This window comes from Oreochromis niloticus, linkage group LG23 (assembly GCF_001858045.2).
Source record: "Oreochromis niloticus isolate F11D_XX linkage group LG23, O_niloticus_UMD_NMBU, whole genome shotgun sequence".
Classification (NCBI taxonomy): Eukaryota; Metazoa; Chordata; class Actinopteri; order Cichliformes; family Cichlidae; genus Oreochromis; species Oreochromis niloticus.
In genome coordinates, this window is record NC_031986.2 from 22,665,018 (window position 1) to 22,676,901 (window position 11,884).

At 42.3% G+C, this 11,884-nt stretch overlaps 1 protein-coding gene across 1 annotated transcript in view; it reads right to left on the reverse strand.

The window, feature by feature from the left end:
- The window catches only part of klf7a (Kruppel-like factor 7a), a 51,544-nt gene extending 48,159 nt beyond the window's left edge, over positions 1-3,385 (reverse strand). The window contains exons 1-2 of the mRNA XM_005457993.4: positions 3,225-3,385; positions 2,999-3,110 (exon numbers count right to left, since the gene is read on the reverse strand). Coding sequence (XP_005458050.1) covers positions 2,999-3,100 — 102 coding nt within the window. The 5' untranslated portion in view covers positions 3,101-3,110; positions 3,225-3,385. The remainder of the gene's footprint in view (positions 1-2,998; positions 3,111-3,224) is intronic.
- Positions 3,386-11,884: the final 8,499 nt, after the last annotated feature.

The window sequence follows — 11,884 nt, forward strand, 5'->3', positions numbered from 1 at the left end:
TTTACATGATTTACAGCTTATACACCAGAGACATCAAACATAAGGCCTGGAGGCCAGAATCCAAAGCTAGTGGATGGTTTTGGATAATGTGAAGGAAGGCATTAATTTTGGACTTTTAACTATATTTCAATAGGATTTAAAGCTTTTCCTACTCATAAAGAGCTCTAAAATGGCCATTCACAATACACCAAAGTAATTAAATTATAGATTTCAGTAATTTTACAAAATGCACTTCTTACAATTTAAGTCCAAAGAGTCATTCTGAGAGACTACACCCAACTCTTAACTGTTACAACAGAAATGAAACGTTGTACACAGTTAGCTTCATTTGTGCACATCATTACATGATTTACAGATATCCAACTTATTTTACATTCCTGGCAACATACAGACCACTTTGATTCTATGTGGGCCGGACTGGTGAAACTCCAGTTTCAGAAACTGAGGTACACATTTAATCAGTGAGCCATCCTAATATAAGAAAAAAGAAATGCAGGACTCTTTGGACTTAAATTGTAAGAGGTAAATTTTTTAAATTACAAAAATCTAAAATTTAATTTCTTTGGTGTGTTGTGAATGGACATTTTGGAGGTCTTTATCGGTAGATAAAGCTGTTAAACTTGTGAAAATACAGTTAGAAGTCCAAAAGTTATGTCCTCCTTCATATATTCCAAAGCTATTCACCTGGAGTCTCTGCCAGGTGAATTTTGGCCCCTGGGCCTTATGTTTAACACCGCCTGCCTTACACCTTAGTAGGCCAACAAGCATTTCCATTTTGCTACAATTCTTCTAGAAGCAAAGTGTTAAAACTCAGCAGCCATCTCTGGATTTGTGTTGCCTTCCAAAACCAAAGCAAGGATCTTTCACTTGTTAGACCAGACACAATGGAGCCACTTCCAGTAAAAAACACTAAAAAAAAAGAACATTTAAAACGTATAACCTCTCTCAATTACATTTCTACATTAAGTTAACTTTACTTATGAGAAAGTAAAATATGCAAATCTTTTACAAAACAAGTAACATCAATTTAAGAGGAGGTGAGTCGTACTAGTTGTTTATTGTGAGTGTGCAACAGTTAGCTTTGTGGGGGTGTGGGGGTGCCTAAGGAACCCCCAGAGACTGCCCTGGGTTCAGTTTAAAAAGTTTTAAGTATTTAGCGCTATCTTGTAGTAGTTTCATTCAATTCCATTTAGTTTTACTTATATTACGCCAAATCACAACAACAGTCACCTCAAGGCATTATTTAGTATTTGTCTTTTTTTGTCTCTCTGTTTAATGACTCTGGTTTAGGTTAGCCAGCTAACTTTAACTTAACTACACTGCATGTGGGCAATTTGCAGGCAAAGCAACATCACCAAGGTCCCAGAGTTGTATTAGCCAGAAGAAAGGCAGGTCAGGGTCAGTTTGATCTTTCCATTTAACCCAGGCTGAGGGCAGATTCAATCACAGAGTGCATCTATGAAATTACGTTTACCAGTTTAAAATCCCCCAAACTACAGCTAATCACACAAAATGATGCCAGACATCCTGGCAAAAAACAAGCTGATCTAAATCTAAAACAGTCAAAGACCAAACAGAGCCCATTAACAGCGATTCCAATCAAAGAAAGCTGACATCTCCCACCCTCACAGAGAAGAGCTTTGCCCACATATGCAGCTGTCTTCTGTCTTCCATTTGCATCAGGTATTGATTTTAAAATGCAGGCTGTGGGTGAGAAGGAAGAGAGAGAGAGAGGAAGAGAGAGAGAGAGACATTCACTGTATATGGTGCCCCCCACATGCAATTTAAGAAAAAAATCCCTTGACAGGAGGAAAGGCAGGGAGTTGGAGACTTGTTATGAAAAGATGCGTCGGTGGCTAACAGTAGGATGCCAATTAGGCTGCTTGGCCACAACCAGCGGATCCGCGGTCACGCACCGGTTTCTCCCTCTTTCTCTTTCTCTCTCCACCCCCTCCCTCCCTTTACTCATGGAGCATAGAAGTGGGGAAAAACTCAAGCTCATATTTCATGAACAATACCGGCATCAGATTTCTGTGCTGTGATTTTTTTTTTCTCCCCCTCCTTGTCCGGTAATTCAAGTGCAGCATGGAAAGCATCCTCTCCAGCATCAGCAGCATCAGCAGCAATGCAGGTGGGCCCTTATTTGGACACACAGATGGAAAAGAGGAAAGTAGGAGGCATGTTTGGGGGAAGATGTCCCTCCTCTGAGTGACAGGGGGACACCAAACTGAAGCAGCGACGGGGGAAAATGTAAAAATGAATCATTTGTTCGTTAAAAAAAAAAACCTCATATTTGAAATTTTTTTTCTAACACACACCCACACACACCCACACCATCATCACCACCACGCAATGAATAAATAAACCCAGCTCTGGTGATATTTTTTAAACAGTTTTACAAACTAAAGAAGAAAAAAGAAAAAGAAGAAAAAGAAGAAGGGACGCGTGAGCGCAGATGGCGTGAAGTCTCTATACGCACCCCGGCGCCATGTGGCCGCGTGAAACCCAGAGCTTTACACAGCATCTCTCCGTAGACACCCGCTGAACTTGAAGCAAAATTTAAAAAAGATGAACAAAAAAAAAATGTGGACATTACTGGTGACAGCTCCTTCTCTTCCTTCACCTCCTTCTTTCCGTTAATGCTGCTACAGAGCCAGACGCGTTGGGGGATCTATTATGGATAAGAGAGGGGAATTCTTTTCGTGCACGAGGGTTCAAACCTGAGTAATCTGAAGGTTGCAAATCTATTATTTACGTCTAATTCACTCCCTGTTCGAGTGCTAATCTTCACCATTCCTACATCATATCTGACAGCTTTATTACGCGCTGCTGTGCGTCCGCATTTTATCCACTTTGTTCATTTATCGGGAAAAAAACCTGCCAGATACACGAGTGCGTGTTTCTTCTTTTTCTTTGAAAGTTGTGCATCTCGAGCGCAAATCTGCGAGCTCGCGGCTGAAGCTGGCACGGCCGATGGAAGCTGAAAGTTGACACGTACCTGCTGCCAGTTCTCCTCCAGCGAAGGCATGGCCGAGAAGTAGCCGGTGTCGTGCACGAGCTGAAGTTCCTGAAAGATACTGTGGTTCGCCAAGACATCCATGCTTTACGCTCTGGTGATGGGAAAACAAGAATGATCCACAGGGAAGGGGGTGGGAAGCAGAAGAAGAAGAAGAGGAAAAATCTATATATGTGTGTATGTGCCTCCTCTCTGGGCTCTGTCAGACCTCTAAATCCACTTCTTTCATATTAGTCCTTAAACAGGGAGGTTAGCGGCTGAGCGAGGCGGCTGGCTTCCCCGTACCTGCGCGCATTCTCGGGAGTCGGTGCGTAAAGAGGAGGCTGGAGGTGATGGAGGCTCCATGCGTATCCGTGTTGCCAAAATAGACACGCGATAGGGGAACCGAAGGGGGGGGGGGTGGGGCTTGGTAAACGAAGGGGCGTGGTTCGGTTTGTCAGTCAAGCCCCATTTAAGGCGAATGGGCGGTTCGGGAGGCGTTAGAGCGGCTGGGAGAGCGTGCAGAGGCGGGGTTGGAGGGGGGGTTTCGCCGGGCAGGATTGGCTCCCGTGTCCAGTCACTCACGCCAAATATGGGCTCGATAGGTGAGCTATTTATGGATGGGTATATTAGATTTGGATGAAGGTCTGAAAGACTAGTCTGAGAGGCGAAGCCGTGGTGTAAACATCATGTGCTAACAAACGGGAGCGAGGAGCGTTGCTGATAGCCTCCTATATTGTTCCCGACAGTGCAAATGTTTAATTATAAAAAAGAGCTGCAGGAATATAGGAAAGCATATTCCTGCAGGGATTACGCTTTTAATGAGTTTAGAGTCAACGTATCGCACTTAATGGTGTTTTAATCTCCTCTAATGTTGTTTCAGGGCTTCTGCAGAGACTGTGCTATTACTGTACAGGCAGGAGTCTCATTAAAGTGACCCACACAGCAAAACGTGGTGGGAAAAAGAAAAGTTCACAGTGTGTCTGTGAGTGTGTGTGTGTGTGTGGAGTGATAAATAAGTATCCAAATCTTCCACCATGAGTCTTGTTTGGTGGTGTGAGTAATCCCGCTTATTCGCCGGCGCCCCGTGTAAGCCATCGAAATTGTACACTTCCACACGGGCTCAATAGTCCCTCGCACACACAGGGAGAGAGGCAGAGACTGCTGCTGTCTCTAATCTTATTACAGCGCTAGGGGAAGGCTAGCTGAGGGCCCCGGCTACGCAATTTACACATGGCATCTTTGGGAGGGAGACAGATGATGAAGTTCCTGCTGACATTTATCCGTTTGACACAACTCACTCCATCTTTCTTTGCCCTGCCTTTCTATTTGTCTTCCTCCTTTCTCTTTAAATCTTCACCTTTCTTTATCTGTGAGCCCCACCACCACCACCACCACCCACAATCATCTTGTAGCCCAGTCAGAATTTCACGAGTTTAATAAAAACATATAGCAGGAGGAAAACACATAACAGAGACATCTACAGTTGCCATGTGCTTTCTGGAAAACAGTCAAAGCGTGCTCGTCCCTGTTTAGGGAATCTCTTCATGGCTGACTGAGGTGTAAAATATTTACGAGATAAATCCTGTTGTTTTTATGCATTCTTCATGCGGTTCCTTGGGTTAATCAAAGAGGCAGACGAAAACTGACAAAGGACTAAGACTGTTAAGTTGTTGTTGTTTTTTTAAAAATTACCCCGTACGGTGTAGAGTTTAAATTTGCTGGCGCTACCTTTATTGCAGCAGTTTTAGGTTAAATTCTGTGTGTTGAAAACGTGGTTGCGTATTATTTGTTCTTTTTATTTTACTGTTCTGTGTGAAAAATGTTATATTCATGGTGAATTTCCATTATAATAATGACGTCAGTCTGCCATCAGACACAAACTACACTGGTTAACTGTTAAACTCACACGGCAGGAACTTAACGCATTTAGGCATGCAGACATGGTCAAGATGACTCGCTGAAGTTCAAACTGAGCATCAGAATGAGGAAGAAAGACAATTTACGGTTGTCGGTCTGAGTATTTCAGAAACTGCTGATCTGCTGGGATTTTCCCACACAACCATCTCTAGGGTTTACAGACAATGGTCTAAAAAAGAGAAAATCTCCAGTGAGCAGCTGTTCTCTGAGAGAAAATCCCTCATTTATGTCAGACATCAGAGGAGAATGGCCAGTCTCCATTGAGCTGAAAGGAAGGCAACTGTAACCCAAATAACCATCCGATAAAACCAAGGTATGCAGAAGAGCTTCTCTCTGAAACCACATCAAACCTTGAAGGCAGGCAGCAATAGAGCAAGACCACACCCAGGGGTCACTCCTGTCAGTTAAGGGCAGGAAACTGAGGCTGCAGTTCACACAGGCTAAGCAAAATCAGACAACAGAAGATTGGTAAAACGTTGTCTGGTCAGAGGAGTCTCAAGTTCTGGTGCAACAATCAAATGCTAGGGTCAAAATTTGGTGTAAACAACATGAAAGCGTGGATCCATCCTGCCTGGTGTTGGTGTAATAAAGTGGGGGATATCTTCTTAATACCAGCTGAGCATCATTTAAACACCATGCCATGTCCATCCACACCACAGTGTACCATCTTCTGATGGCTGCATCCAGCAGGATAACACACCATGTCACAAAACTCAGATCATCTTAAATTAGTTTCTTGAACATGGCAGTGAGTTCACAAAATTTTCTCTACAGTCACCAGATCTCAGTTCAGTGGAGCACCTTTAGGATGTGGTGGAATCTGGTGGCAACTGTGTGATGCTATCATGTCAACATGGACCAAAATCACTGAGGATTGTTTTGAACACCTTGTTGAAGAATTAAAGGAGCTCAGAAGGCAAAAAGGGGTCCAACATTGTTCTAGTGAGGTATAGCTAATAAATTGACCAGTGAGTGTATTTATGTTGAGTTGAGAAAGGTCTGCGGCTATCAATATCACTCTAAAACAAAGTCTTTGGAGGCAGTTGGTTGGAGTTGATGGATTGGTCGGCTAAATGTCATGTTTAAAACCCTTTGATGCAGTTTGTTTCTAAAAAAACAAAACAAAAAACCGAATGAAATCTCTGTATCTTTTCTTCCCCATTTAAGTTAAACTCTGTCTCCTGAGCACACTTCAAACACAGCATGTGTAAACTGTTGACCATGCAAATTGGTCGGCAGTTCATCAGAAGTTGTTTGTGTTGGAGATATAATGTGCTCCTGCACATGGATTTTGGTGTGCTGCGACAATTAAAACTGCAGACTTAGCCAGTCTGTAGTTTTAATTGTTCTAGTGAGGTTCCTGAGGTATTAATTTCTTTTAAACATCTAACATCTGTGCAAAAAGTTTAGATAAGTGCGAATCACCGAAAAATTAATAAAGATATTCAAGTTTGACGGCATTTATTACAGAAGCATTCTGGCTGTAGGGCAGGGTGTTGTTGCTGTTGCTGAAGAATGTATTATTTACTGAAGTGAGGATGTGGGACAACACTGTCACTGAAAACCAGATGTGAACCAGCCACAGAGGTTTTGTGCCTGTAAGATTGATGTAGCCATGGCGATGTCACCCAGTAGCGATGGCTGTCGTCGTCTCAGGTTTTTCATTCTGAGCGTCACAAGTGAGGAGTAGATCTGACTGAGACTGACTGACTGATTGATTTCTCTCAGTGTGTTCGTGTTATATAAAACAAACACCATGCTGTATTTAATAAGGCTTGAAACAAGTGACTGAGACCACAAACTCATTAGGAAAGTTTTTACTGAGTACGAGAGGAGAAGAAGACTGTTAACAGTAGTGTATTTAACCCCCTGCTGAACAGTAGAAATAAGCTACACAGCCTGTGGTTTCATTGCAGAAGATTAAATATTACAACTAAAACAAATTTTCAAAACAAGAAGGCCATGTGAGGCCGATTTGCTACAATTCAGATTAAACCACATAGTCTATAAACAAAGTGCAGGTCACACACGCCTCAAATAGCATGTAAAAGACTGAATTAAAGCATTGGGCAAAAATCTTGAGCCACTCCCATTTCTTTATACGTTGTGAGAACAAAATGAAGGTTTTGACTTCAGAGGTGAATGTCAAAGAACAAACAGTTTAAATATAGTTTATGCATCTTGATTCATTTAGTTTTAGTTGCCTAGATATGATAGAATTATTCAAAAAAAAATGTAAAGTTGATTCAGGTGACTAAAATATTGTGTGAGTTTGTAGTGTTTTTACAAGTGTGAGTTGCTCCACGTGGACTACAAAGGGTCTAACTTTCTCTGACATCAAACGTGAAATGTGTTCGTATAACATGTGAGGTGTTTTCATGAGAAACGGAAGCATGGGACCTTCCCCTCCAGGATAAAATGTCCACGTCTGAGTAAATTGTTGCACTGGTTACTTCTGATTGGATCACTTCCACGTTTGTCCCACCTTTCTACACAATGTAATTCATTCTGATTGGATCTCGTTTCTCCAGAACATTTTCACCTTGTTTTCATTCGTGATCAAACATGCCAGTCCATTTCATCATAGTTTTTGTCCCCATGTATTAATTTTTATTTAGCTGTTGTCTTTTTTTCATCAGAAAAAAAAGATTTCTGACAAAAACTATGATGGAAGTTGTTGGTATAAGAAATTAACACTGTGTTATGACCCGTCTAGGGCCGGGCAATAACATGAGTGAGGCACTCGCCAAAACAAATTGGTCAAGTAGTGAAGCTGTTATTTATGTTCCAAGCGTTGATGGAGCAATATGCCAAAATACTGGCAAATAGCTCTTTGGGAATCACCTTGTTGTTGCAAAAATACAATTTTATGTCTATCAAACTGTGTTATCTTTGGCATTTTTCATTGACTCACCTAAAGAAATGGGAATAGGTTGTGACCAGCTGATACTAACAAAGTCCCTAAAGGTATAATTATAATCAGTTTTTAAGTTTCTGTTATGTCACACAACACTGGTTCATCCATTGAGTTAGGTGCTTTTTCATGCTTGAATGATTCATAGGTCAGAGTTAAGTAACTTAACAAACAACAACAACAACAGAATTCTCTGAAAAATGGTCAGGTACAAGGAATGGACTGATAATTAGTGAAAAAGCAGCCAGTGTCTGAAGAAACCCTTTGGAAGACCTTCAATAAGTCTGAAGAGCTATTGCTCAAGACCACCTTAAAAAAATTCAGAATATAAAGAAATGTGGGGTGGCTCAAGACTTATGCAAAGTCGGGTATACTATCAAATTAAAGGCATACTGAACCACTCCAAACACTGTAAAAGTCACCATGAAGTTTATTACAGAGTCTGAGGAAGTTTTTATGTTCGTGCAGAGCAATATTAAGAGAAACACTTTACCCAGCAATCTTTATGCAGTGTTTAAATTGATCTCCCTTTTTATTTTATCAGCCAACCTTTAAAAAAAAAGTCTCTAAAACACAGAAAGCTCTCTTCATGGAGTACAGTTACAGTATCCTGTAATTTCGCCCTCCTTGTTTTTGTAACAATTTGTGTTTTAGCTGAAAAGTTTAACAGCATCACTGAGAATCAGCCAAGCTGGAAGTCTCGTCTTAGTGCCACATGTGCCCTCCCCCGCCGCCACCAATCCTTTCTCTCCGCAACCTCCTTCTCCTCTTCCTCCTCGGCCTGAAGCCCATGCATATCATAGATAAAAAATAAGTGCTCACCATTATCCGTGGGCACACAGCGTTATATTGTGGATGCTGACATTGCTCTTACCTGGCAGTTGGTGCTTTTACTATATTAATAATGGAGCAGGCTCCATCCATCATGGGGATATGAGGCTGCTAATCATGTCAGCTCCCTGCATATTCACTCCTTTTATCAAAAGAGGAGGCGAGGTAGCGGGAGAGCGGCAGAGGAAGGGAAAAAGTGGGAAAAAAAGCGGGTGAGGATGACGGCGAGAAGCGGCAATTAACAAAGAGTTGGAAAATGATGGAGGAGAAGAGTTGGGGGTTGGGTGGGAGACCGAGGGGGACAGTATCAACGTGCTGGACACATGACAGATGCCCTTGGCCTTTTGCTGAATGGCTTCCCTGTTGGCAGGAGTTAACCAGTGTATTTAAACAGGACAAGACGAATGGGACCTCCACTTCCCCCCCTGCTCACTGAACCAGCCCATTTCTATTCCAACTCACAGCCTTTACCCCATGTGGGAATGCTAATATGGTTAGCTGACATTGCTGGGGTTAAAACTTCATAACAGCATGTTATTGTAATATTCACTGCCGTGTGACCTTTTTTTCCCCCTTTTTCTTTTTTTTATTTCCAGGAACTTCTGCTGAGCGTGCAGAGAGTTATTCAGCACTCCGGCTTGCTTGCAATGCAACAACATAAAAGGTCACTGAGTTCAATGCTGAATTTTGCAAGCGCAGTATGCCTTTAAGAGGTGGGCAGATCGATCCAAATATCAACAGAATTGACAGCAATGCTGGTATCAGTATCAAATCGATACTAGCAGGTTAGGATCGATACTTTGTTTCTATCCTCTAAGTTCAGTATGTTCAGAATTTTGTTATTTGCATATTTTATTATCAGTGTAGATCAACAAGTTTGCTTAAGAAGTTGCATCCAAAACTGAAAAGTAGTATAGATACAGTATAGATACAAATGCTGGTATCGGTAACTAGGGTAAATAATAGTGTTTTTGGAAATGTCAGAATCTTTTTGTGTTGACTGTCACATCTGTTTTATTTATTTACAGCCTATAGCGCACTTAAACAACAGAAGTTGAGCCAAAGTGCGTTAGTGACAGACACATTTATTAAATTGTTGGGGTTTTTTTTAATACATGAAAAGCTGAAAGGTGCGTTTTAATATGTTAACTAATTCCTGTGGAAAGTAAAGTGGTCGTTAAAATGTGTTCAGAATTTGGCAAATTGATGATGATTCATCAAAAAAAATCCCATTATAGGTTAAAAGTATCAGTGCAGGTATCGGTATCTGCAATACTTACTCTGTATTTACTTAGTATTGGATCTTGCACAAAATTTTGCAGTATCACACACCACTAATCTCTTTAGGAAACAAAAAGAAGTCAAATGTCTGGGATATAACATCACGTAACCCACAAAATTTTCTTAAAACAAGCCAATTTGCATTCCAAACAGAGCCGTATGTTTGCACCCGCCCCAGCTGGCCTCTCTATCCATTAGTCTCTTGCAATCGGGGGACCTTGAGTGTCGCCGCTCTGCTTCATTTTCCCTCATTTGGTGTAATCTGACATCCACATGCCCTGATGTATTTGAACACAACATTTTACTCAAATCTGCTGGGTTTTTTCGCTCTCTCCCTCCAGTCAAAATTGCCTTGGTGTAATGTTATGATAACCTTTATGCTTGGAGGAAATCAAACCGCACATATTTTCCTCCCAACAGCTGTCCTCAAACACGCCTTTTTGCCCGGCAAATCACCGCAGAAGAGGAAATTTGCTTTTGATTGATGGATCTGGTTAAATAAAGATAAGATTTTGAAAACGTGGCCATATGTCTGCCTTGTGCACTGTCTCTTTTTGGCTCTGAGCCTGGTTGCAGAACATCTTCATGCTGCTTTCTCCATGGGAGGGGGGTGGGGTGGGGGAGCCAGAGGAGCAGGGAGAAGGTGGAGACGGGTGATGAGTAGAGGGGGGAAGAGGGGTGGATTTCAGAGCGACAGGGTGACTGAGAAAAGCGATAATGAGCGCTCGGGGCTGTCTGGGGGTGCAAACTCCTTCCCGCACAAGATAGCTGCGAGGGAAGGGAATGATGAAGGGTGGGGAGTAAGGAGTGTAGGAGAAAGTGCCCTCTCAGCTGGGTGATGTCTGATGCAGCGCTGCTCCTTCCTACGCCAAGAAAAAAAAAATAGAAAAAGAAAAGGGGAGCGGAAACGGAGCCAGCAAGGAGGCCATGAGGGGCAGCTGTTAAGTGCCAATTAGGCGACGATGAGTGGGAGATGGAAATACCCATTTGCACACAAACTCCTGGAAGCAGGCAGGGAGGAGTAGTCAGAAAGTGAAACAAATAGGGCCTAATCCCTGTCAGTTTTCCCAGAGTCACTCTCCTTCTCGCCCTCTATCTTCCTGCTCGCCTGTTCGGTAACGTCACATCAGTGTCAGCCGGAACTGTGGGTTATGATTTGCTGTTCCATTTAGTTTCTCTTTTTCTTTCTTCTTCTTCTCCCCTGTCTGGCCTTGGCCTCCTCTGAAGGCCACTGAAAGGAACATTTTGCAGAAGCTTGTCACATTGTGGCAAAGGACAATACGGCTTGTCAGGCGTCCAATTAGTGAGGAAATCCACTCACACATTTAGCTTGTGACACAAAAAATGATACGGTAGGGGTGAGGAAAATGGGGCCACTTTAGCTGGAGCTCGTCAGACCTGCAAACTGCCTTTGCAGCTGTTGTTGTGCATGTGCGTTTGTAGGTGACAGTTTAGGTTGTGTACCATCATGCTTGGCCGTATTATAAGCAAGCAGAAGCCTCCTGATCCTAAAAAATGAAGCAGAAATAATCACATTTACAGCCTGGTGGACAGGATGGACTTGGTCTCTATAGCTAATTTAGGTGAAGTTGTTTATAATCATGTGCAAGTGTTCACCCGAACCGCACCTCTTGTGCTGTTGGTATTTTTAGTGCAATTATTTGACAAATAATGGTAACTGGCTCTTACAGTGCTTGATATAATATGCCTCATTAGCCAATTCACCACAAACACCTTTTACTACATCTAAGTGTTTTCTGTCATTGGCAACCAGATCAACTTGGGGTTAGGGTTCAATATCTTGCACAAGGATGTTTAGCATGCAGACTGGAGCAGCCAGAGATTGAATCACCAACCACCAACCTTCCAATGAGTGAGTGACCTGCTCCTGTGCTACAGCCACCCCTGATAAATAATGTGGCTTGCTGCATGAGAGCCCATCC